This window comes from Etheostoma spectabile, chromosome 6 (genome assembly GCF_008692095.1).
Source record: "Etheostoma spectabile isolate EspeVRDwgs_2016 chromosome 6, UIUC_Espe_1.0, whole genome shotgun sequence".
Taxonomy (NCBI): domain Eukaryota; kingdom Metazoa; phylum Chordata; class Actinopteri; order Perciformes; family Percidae; genus Etheostoma; species Etheostoma spectabile.
In genome coordinates, this window is record NC_045738.1 from 26,454,896 (window position 1) to 26,464,926 (window position 10,031).

General features: G+C 43.7%; 2 protein-coding genes across 3 annotated transcripts in view; one reads left to right on the plus strand and one right to left on the minus strand.

Annotated features, from left to right (window-relative positions):
* The first annotated feature begins 579 nt into the window (after positions 1 to 579).
* On the plus strand, positions 580 to 8,430 carry rbm42 (RNA binding motif protein 42). Its single transcript, XM_032517691.1, has 12 exons — positions 580 to 979; positions 1,248 to 1,304; positions 1,574 to 1,709; positions 2,126 to 2,195; positions 2,525 to 2,587; positions 3,195 to 3,349; positions 4,265 to 4,435; positions 4,559 to 4,693; positions 4,946 to 5,063; positions 5,423 to 5,520; positions 6,871 to 6,967; positions 8,170 to 8,430. The coding sequence occupies exons 2-12, from the start codon at positions 1,249 to 1,251 to the stop codon at positions 8,280 to 8,282; spliced, it is 1,212 nt and encodes a 403-aa protein (XP_032373582.1). The 5' UTR covers positions 580 to 979; position 1,248; the 3' UTR covers positions 8,283 to 8,430.
* A 126-nt stretch (positions 8,431 to 8,556) lies between these two features.
* Positions 8,557 to 10,031, minus strand: part of ppox (protoporphyrinogen oxidase) — a 9,888-nt gene continuing 8,413 nt past the window's right edge. Inside the window, exons 13-14 of one of the 2 annotated variants that reach the window (XM_032517689.1) lie at positions 9,124 to 9,919; positions 8,557 to 8,568 (exon numbers count right to left, since the gene is read on the minus strand). In XM_032517689.1, the coding sequence (XP_032373580.1) occupies positions 9,783 to 9,919 (137 nt within the window). In that variant the 3' untranslated portion in view covers positions 8,557 to 8,568; positions 9,124 to 9,782. Of the gene's footprint in view, positions 8,569 to 8,756; positions 9,920 to 10,031 lie in introns of those variants that run through there. The other variant, XM_032517688.1, reaches the window with a different exon arrangement.

Here is a 10,031-nt window from a genome sequence, read left to right on the forward strand (position 1 = left end):
GGGAGGAAGAGAGCAGAGTTCAAAGGAAAGCAGAGGAGGAAGAAGAGAATGATATAGACTGAGATTGGGACACACTGGACTCAACAGCACAGTGCTCACCTTGAGGACAGGTGGATGTTCTACTGAGGACTGAGCAGCTTCTACTGTCACACATATGAGAAGAGAGAAGGATTGTAAACCTCACAGAGATAAAAAGGTGATCTAAAAGATCTTCTGCTGGCCGGGTTGGATCGGGCGCACACGTGGGGGGGTTAGCTCCTCCGCGCAGTGGCCGCGGGTTCGACTCCGGCCTGCGGCCCTTTGCTGCATGTCGTTCCCCTTCTCTCTCCACTTCCATGTCTGTGGAATCAAAGACCTAAAAATGCCCCGAACATAATCTTACATAATCTTCTGCAAATTAACCCAACAAACCGAGTACTATTTCAGTATACTAGACACATTAAATGATTCAGAATATATGAGTTCAGTTATTAATTGTATTTATTATTATTAGGCCTGTGTTAGGCTTTTTTGAATATTGTACATGTGCGATATTGTGGGCCACACCAGCAAGTGGCGGTAAAGCACCAAATCGCTGTTTGCCAACCGCCAATTGACCTGAAGAAGAAGAAGAAGAAGAAGAAGAAGAAGAAGAAGAAGAAGGCTAGCTAGCTAGCAAGCAAGCATAACGTTACAGCTCGTACAGCAACGAGAGCATTACTGTTTCTGTTCAAACATGTTTATCCATAGAAAGTAACTCGGTTAATTAACAGTAACGTAGAAAACGGTACGATAACGCCGCAGCAATTAGCGTCGTTAGCATTAGTGGTTAGTTAGCTGGATGATACCGTAGAGCTAGGTTCTCGGCTAGCTTAGTTAGCTTCTGATGTGCTAGCTAACGCTAACGCCACTTAGCTTAGTCAAAAGCCCAGCGTGTTAAGTCACCTTAGTCAACAAGAGGTATCGATTCATATCGAAAGCGTCAACGTTGTAGATTAAGGTAAGGTGCAGTCGTTGGTAAGGTTAGATACAGAAACATGATTTACGGTGTTAACAAACGCAGCTAACTTTTCTAGTTAAATCATTTAAGGAAGCTATTATGGAACGTTAGCGTTCTGTTTTGTTGTGCTAAAATGAACAACAATTGGGGCATTTTGCGATGAAGAGGTTTTCTCCCATGTGTCCCAAGTCTTCAGTGGTTCCATTGTTGTGTAGCTAGGTGAAGGAGACGGAGTCTATCTGACCTCTTATCAATGTTTGTGTCCCAGCATGGCGCTCAAGTCCGGACAGGAGCGGCTCAAAGAGATGGAGGCTGAGATGGCTCTGTAAGTAGGACCACTGTTGGAACGGTTCGGTAAAAACGACGTTTTTACTGTATCCCAAATCCGGGCTAGTGTGCATCAGCTGGGCCTTTAGATTTAATTAACGTACTCCACACTTCCATTCTGTGCTCCTCAGGGAATTAATGCTCATCTTTTCTTTATTAGTTCTCTGTTATTGTAAAGGCTTTGTCAAAGCAGCCCAGAAGGGAGTCAACTGTTAAATCAGTTAATGTTCTAACCCCCAGTCTGTCTCTATTCCTCCCCGGCTGTAGTTTTGAGCAGGAGGTTCTTGGCGGTCCAGTACCAGTATCAGGTGGCCCAGCTGTTCTGGAGGCAGCACCTGTAGCTCTTTCTGTCCCTGTGGTTCCAGCAGCGCGAGCCATTATAGGCACCAACACCTACAGACAGGTTGGTACTGTTCTAGTATCTGGATATCTATGTGCTCCTCCTTTTAAATGTAAATGGAAGGATTTTATATAGTCCTTTCTAGGCGTAAGAACTACTCAAAGCATTGTACATTGTACGGAAGCATTCACACGCTGTGGCCCAAGGCTGGCATACACACCACATAAATATTCACACACGTTCACACGCCGATGGTGCAGCATCTGGAGCATTCCGGGTTCAGAGTCTTTGACATGGCTTAGACTTATTGACATAGGACAGCAGGGCCAGGGAGTAAACCACTGACACATGCTTCTCTAAAATAGAGCTACTGACGGAGGAGACGTCTGGACATTATTTTTCTATACTTTGTGTACACCCTGTCTTCACCTTGTCTTCTGTCTCTCTGGCTTTGTGCTGTCTTTCTTCCTCTCTCCCAGGTCCAGCAGACATTAGAAGCCAGAGCTGCTAGTTTTGTTGGTCCTCCACCACCCGTCTTCGCAGGACCAGGTGAACATAAACTTTCAGACACACACTCTAACACTGTAATACAGTAATATACTATCAAGTACCAACTCTGTTCATTGTCGTCCATAGTGTTTGAAAGTCAGTGGTGTACTGACAACACCAGGGCTGCGTCCAAAATCATGTATAAACACACAATCAATTTTTGTGTTGCAAAGATTGTTCAAGTGCTTTTTTCAAAGAGGAAGAAAAAAAAAAAAAATCAAGTGTTTATTAAGTCTCAGAGGCGGGACAGATTAACAATAATATATGTGTAGACCAGCCGACATGCTGTGCCTCATTTACACTCACTGTGTGATTTGTGTCTGTCCCAGTCCCTCCAATACGTCCTCCCATGCTGAGACCAGCCTTTGTCCCCCATATCCTGCAGAGACCCGGTAAGGTTACTTGTGCAGTATTTCAGCAGAACATGTTAGAAGTGATTTTAAGTCATTGGTCATGGGGCTGTACAATATGAAGAAAATATGCAATAATGATGTTAACACTACTGACTGTGAATAAACGGATATGAAAGTTTAACCTGTTCTGCATTTCTGCTGCTTTCAGTATTTTGCTAAGATACAACAAACTGCTTGTTGACTTTAAAACTAATGAAAGGAAATCATTTCCATTGTTATTGATCAAATTAAACATTGAAATGAATATAAAAGGTGGCAATAAAAAAAGTGAGTTACATTTTAAAGTGCAGTTTTCTCCTAAAATTTTCTGAACACAAAATGTGTCTTAGTAATATGTCAAGTCTTTCACAATGTGATTATTGCACTGGTTGATATTGCGATGATGGAAAAAAGGGATAAATTGTGCAGCTCTAATTGGTCATCAATAAATATGTCTCACATTGAAATAATGTTGTGATGGAAACTATCCCCTCATCTTGTGTTTGTGATGTGACGGATTGAGAAATGGAGCTCATATACACATGTATGTATGTATGTATGTATGTATGTATGTATGTATGTTAATACCCTAACACTGTGTTGACAGTTGGTCAGAGGATGCCCATGATGCGCGGCCCTCCAATAGCGCCTCCTCTGCCCCGGCCTCCTCCCCCTCCTCCTATGATGCTCCCTCCTTCCATGCAGGGCCAGGCACCCCAGGGTGCTCCTCAGCCCATCCAGCACATGTCTGCTGCACCTCAGGTCAGAGCTCAAAGAAGCAAGAAGCACTGATCCACGTGTTTTCACCATTTTAGAGACCAAACGACTAAGCCATTCATCCAGAAAATAATCCACAGATGAATCGACAATGAAATGATGTTAGGCTGCAGCCCTACACCCAGGGGTGTTAAACCACCGTACCTGGGAGATCTTTCACCACACTAGCCTGTGTGCTGTATATAGTCAGCTAAGGCTGTGCAGTTATTACAAATTTTCATAGTGATTTTTATTTTGGCTACTAATAATCCCAAAAACAACATAATCGAGATAAACGATTATTTTGCATCCTACTTTTTGCAAGTAAACTCTTATTTTTAGTGTTCTGAATGACAAGCGTACACCCCTCCCCTCCTGTTTGTGGGATCTGGTGCTGTAGTGCGTGGGGGAAGATGGCAGAGGTAGAAGCAAAACGTTTAACTAATGTCAACAACGAAGAAACAGGAGAAAACCCCAACAACATTGTCTGCAAGGCAGTCTTTTATAAAAGACACACTTCTTAGTGTAACCTATTATCTGTTGAGTTTGGAAAACCAAAAGTAACGGATGCCATTGCATCCCTTTTTTATTTGAAGACTATTAGCATTGCCATCTCGCTGCTATTTCACCAGACACGCTCTGCCTGCTTTAGTTGACACAGAAGTTCAAGTTTAAGTTCATTGAATGCAACATCTTTCCAAAGGTCAATGAGTGGTCATTAGAAACAATCTTGATTTTAATATTGACCAAAACTAATCATGATTATTATTTTCTATAATAGAGCAGCCCTATAATCGGCCCCTGTTATAATAATACTGTGGTAAACTGAATCTCTCTCTGTGTCCACTACATTGCTAATTCTCTTCCACGTGAGTCATCCTATTGCCTACCTAGTGTCTTACCTTCTTGTGTCTCTCTCAGGTACGGGACATGGTCTCCATGGTGTCTGCTCCGCCCACAAGACAGGGACCCCCGCCTCCCGTCAAACCAACACCGTCTATCATCCAGGCAGCGCCGACCGTGTACTCTGCTCCTCCTGCCCCCACTGGACATAAAAGAATAGATTTCAGAGCTCAGAGACAAGCCAGAATGGTACTTGCATTTGGATTGATATGTTACTGAGTAATGTCCATGTGCTCGTCTACAAGCATAACCAGAGCGTGCGCGTCTGTCTCTCCGTGGGATTTCACATGTTATACGTCACTCTGCTCTCAGGAGGAACTGGCGGCGCGGGTTGCAGAGCAGCAGGCGGCGGTGATGGCGGCAGGTCTGCTGGACAAGAAGGAGAGCGAAGACAACAGCGCTGTCATTGGACCCAGCATGCCTGAGCCCGAGCCCCCCCACACTGAGGTAGGTTTCTGCTGGGAACTCTCATCATTTTTCACTTTCATACTGTTGACACAAACATTACAGCCACAAGGACCCAACTAAGTTGTTGGTGATTACAGTACTAATGATTTTTAGTGCACTTACAAATTAGCTGTGTGTTTGTTCGTGTGTGTGTGTGTGTGTGTGTGTGTGTGTGTGTGTGTGTGTGTTTTGTGTGGTGTGGTGTGTGTGTGTGTGTGTGTGTGTGTGTGTGTGTGTGTGTGTGTTCTCCAGCCTGTGGAAAGTGCTACAGAGGACAAAAAGCGATCAAAGTCGGAGAAGGTGAGGAAGTGTATCCGCACTGCAGCAGGGACCAGCTGGGAGGACGCCAGCCTGTTGGAGTGGGAATCAGGTACAGACCGCCGTAGACCCCCGATAAACATCACGTAACTTTAGTAGTTACCTCTAAGTAGGTAACATTAAAACACTGCTCCTGCTGAGGAATGTGTGTAGAGGAGGTTCATGCTGAAGTAGATTGTAAGGGGATAGTTTCCTAGGTTTTTTGTTTGGCTGATTATTATTGATATCAGTTCTTTTATTACACACATTGGATTCAGTTCTTCCTTCATTGTATCATCACCAGACAATCTGCTGCTGCATGTTCACTAAACTGGAAAGTTAGGGGTGTGGTGTGGGGTGATATGAATGCCTCTGTTATTGATGACCTGCTGCAGGATGAAGCTGATGATCCTGTTTTCTCTCCTGTTGCAGATGATTTCCGTATATTCTGTGGTGACCTAGGTAACGAGGTGAATGATGACATCCTGGCCAGAGCCTTTAGCAGATACCCGTCTTTCCTCAAAGCTAAGGTTGGTAAGCTTGTTTACTTACTGTACTCACTTTAAGTGTAGTTTGGGTCTTCATCACTATCAGTTCCTAGAACACTCACAAGAAGTCACATGAATTGATGTAAACAACATATATTTATGCACTTCACGTTTTACTTCTTACTCATCAGATGAATGATGTCAGGATATTATCCATGCTAACGCCAGCGGTGTCAAACTCAGTTTCACTAAGAGTCACACTGGAAAATGAGAATCCCAACAGGGGCTAGTATAGTTTGACATGCTTTATTTAATAAAAAAATAATAATATCTTGACTGCTATATTGCGTGTGTCATATAGTCTTCTCACTTAGTTTGGTTGACATAAAGCCCTACAAAAGTCAGCGAAAGCTTCCTCAGCCATCATAGAGTTGAGCAAAACAATGATTAGATTAATTAAAGGGAGGCTCCCACACAGCAACACCTTAACAGCCTGAATATGAAAACTCTGCAAATGGAGGAATATTCCTGTCGGCAAATCTGCCAAACTCTGCTTTGAGTGTTGTATAGTTGCAGTTTGAAAAACAATTTCCCATCGGTATGGTTTGGCATGTTAAAATCTGTTGTGAACCTTAAGTGATATGCAATAAATATTTGTGAGGGGCCCCGATTTGGCCCACGAGCCTCGAGTTTGACACAAAAATCTAAAGTCAGTAACGCTGCATTTCATTGTTATTTTAACAGCAACATTAGTAGAATGCTCCTAGGCTCGTGCACAAGCACCCGGCGTACGGATCCTTTTTTTCCGCCGTTAGCAAAAGTAAAAGTGGATTTGGACACACCCTGCACACCGGCGCCAGGCTCTTCACGCTGGGAGCTCACACCGTTGAATAGAATGAAGTTGATCGGTTGTGGTCGTCCAGCAAAGGGATCATCTGCTCTCTCCAACGATTCTACCATGTTTTCCTAGTGACAGGGTTTGTGTGGGGGGTGTTTCCTGATGTGGACAGAGGTGTACATGTTGTAAAGCCTCTGAGGCAGATCTGGGATATTGGCTCTATAATTAAAACCGACTCGGCTGTTTGGATAAGGTTTAACTTGAGGGTGTGCACGTAAGACCGGTCCAACCACATCAATGCAGCTCTTATCATCAGGTAGAGATGCTGCACGTCAATAAGGAAAATAATTTAACAAGATATCAGCATGGAATATCCCCAGTTGGTTACTGACACGAAGGAAATTAAACAAATTATTATTTGTTCTGTTTAAATATGCAAATGAGGTGTTATCTAATGCTAACTGTTGGTGAATTTAGGAGAAATCTACAGACGCAAATTGTGTGTGTGTGTGTGTGTGTGTGTGTGTGTGTGTGTGTGTGTGTGTGTTCCTCAGGTGGTGAGAGATAAACGCACAGGAAAGACCAAAGGCTACGGCTTCGTCAGCTTTAAAGATCCCAACGACTACGTCAGAGCCATGAGGGAGATGAACGGTCAGTCCCAACCTTTATCAGACCTACCGAGAGGAAGCCCCGCCCCTTCCTGTGTCCACCATAACACCTTATTTCAAAACTTAATGGAGAGAAGCAAATAACTATCTGATCCCATTTGAATTGAGCCATGAATTTCACATACGTTTGTCAATTTAAAAGATAATTTGGCGAGTGAGGAAGAACTTTTGAAGTGCCACACTGAAAATGCGTCATTAGAAAGACTCCTGACGTCTCTCACGCCGTCTGTGATTGGTACCGGGATGGAACATTACTAACGCCTTCTTTCTCTTCTCTTTCTCTTTTTAAACGAATCACAATCATCTTGGGCGGGTCTAAGCTCCAGACAGAGCCACGGTGTCTCTGCTAAATAGTCTCAGGAAGGAAGTAGTTTTGGTGGAACATGTGTACGTTCAGAAGTAGTTTTAGTCGTCAACAGAAAACTCAGATTGGACAGATAGTCTAGCTAGCTGTCTGGATTTACCGTGCAGAGATCTGAGACCAGGTAACCATAGTCCTCAGATTGGACAGATATTCTACTACGTCTGATTTACCCTGCAGAGATCTGAGGACCAGGTAACCAAGTCCTCAGATTGGACAGATAGTCTAGCTAGCTGTCGGATTTACCCTGCAGAGACCTGAGGACCAGGTAACCATCCTCAGATTGGACAGATAGTCTAGCTAGCTGTCTGATTTACCCTGCAGAGACCTGAGGACCAGGTAACCATAGTCCTCAGAAATCCACCAGAGGTTAGAACGCCAACACAGAGACAGAGGATGGGGACGGACATCTGGGTGAAATCCGGCTGAATTTCCGGTGGCACCTGAACAATCCGCTACATGGACCCTTGTTGATCTAGACTAGAGCTGAGCTAGCTAATATTGTGCGAGACGTGGTATGTAGTTCACTGTGAGTGGTTTCAGACAAAACGTAGTGGTACAACAAACTGACTTTTTCTTCACTTAATTATCTTTTAAACTGACAATCGTGTGTAATTAATGGCTCAATTCAAACAGGACCTTAACATGATTGGTCTCTCTCAAACAAGGTCCCATGGTGGTCCACCGGAAAGGGGAGGGACACCTCTCTATTGAGTTGGTGATTGATAGCCCTGGATTCTTCATCCATCCCTTGTCCTTCATTCCTATTTCTGACTTTAAATGAATCAGCGCTGCCTTTGTGTCCCCCTCTCACCCTGCTCCAGGGAAGTATGTCGGCAGTCGTCCCATCAAACTGAGGAAGAGCATGTGGAAGGACCGCAACATGGAAGTGGTACGCAAGAAGCAGAAAGAGAAGAAGAAACTGGGCCTCAGATAGTAAGAGACTGGGTTGTGCTCCCGGGGGACAGAAAACTACTTTGTGAGAGAGCATGACTCTTATTTGGGCTGTCCAATCAGGAGATGTACTGAGGTTGTATAGGTGTTCACTCTTTTTTTTCATCTTTAAATAAAACCAGAATTTCTTAGTTGTCGTTCAGATTCCTGTTTATTTGACCAGAAAACATTTTCTTCACATTGGTTACAGATTCTTATTGAAACTGGGCCACTGTATTTATGTTTGTTGTTCCCAGCCTGAGATTTAGAAAAGTAACGCACACTGAGGGCTGGTGGAAGCTGCTGATCACTGGGAGCAGGGGAAGGGTCGCACACTCTGCCTCCATGTGCATTCTGTTCTGCTGACGTTACGCATCGTCCCAATAAATGGAGAAATACATATGGAGGCAGAGTGTCCACTTATTCCATCGTTGTGGTAAATACGTAAAAGTAAATAAGGCAGAAGTCTGACCAACAGCTTTTATTTATAGGACCCCAAACGTGCCTCAGAGAGCTTTCCATACAGTATGTACAACATACGGCACTGCTGAATGCAATAACAGAATAATTTAAAGATGAGTTGTCAATAAATGCAGTATTAATGTCATTAGTCCCTCGTTCCCCACTCCAAAAACAAGTAAAGGCAAACGTGACAAACAGCTTGTTAAGGCTTTACATACAGAGATAGTATCATCAGTCAGATGGACAGAAACATAATGTTCAGACTCTGCATACTATTAACACACTAGAATATCATAATTTAATATTGCAGCTGTGTAGCCCGCTGAACAACTGCACTATTCTACACAAGCTCAACAACAGTGAGTCGTTGTTCTGTCACTCACACGTTTACATGCACACTAATATTCCAATATTCTGAATATGACAAGGTCATATAAAATGCATAATCTGGTTGGATATTAAGAATAAGGTATTTTTTACCCCCCACTTTGGCATTTTCGGTTTAAGACATGATATGCTGGTGTTACCGTTACAGAGCAACCAGCCAGCAGTTTGCAGGGCTGCAGTCCCGATCAGAAGGAGGAACTCAGCTACTTTAAACTTCGTCAAAGACTCGGATAGCAGCAGCTTTTTGAGCCGAGCTTCTCTAGGAGCTGCTTGAAGGAATGAAGGAGAGCCGCTGTGTTCCCACGCTCCAACAAGTCCTCCACCGCCGGGACACTTTGGAGACATCTCATTTTACATGACTACATGGAAATGGGACTTTTAGTACAATATTCATTTTCATTATCAGCTTGGTCTGAATATTGTCTATTTCAGAATAAGGGCAGAAATCAGAATATTACGCGCATGTAGATGTAGTTTGTGATAAGACGAGAGTTTTATGCAAATCCAGGCTGGAACCTCAGCAGCACCAACACACTGACCGGTTTCTAACATGTTTTATCTATAGGACGCTGATTTTCTTTAAGAAACTAAACTTTGTATCATATCAAAGACCCACGCCCTTGGTGCTGTCGTGCTCCAGTGTTGACGAGCTCCATCAAACTCCAGTTCCCAACAGCTGCTCCACAGCTGTCCGTCCATTAAAGATGACATCATTGACTGACACCCCGTCGTAGGACGCGCCGATCAGAGACAGAGAGAGATTATTCTCCCTTATGAAGCGACGCATTGACTCTAGAAAAGGCAGACAGACGCACCTTTAGATGAAGTTTCACTACCTGTGACTGATCATTTTTTTTAGATGTGATGTTTGGTGGGCGGGGGGGGGGTGATCAGAGCACTCCGC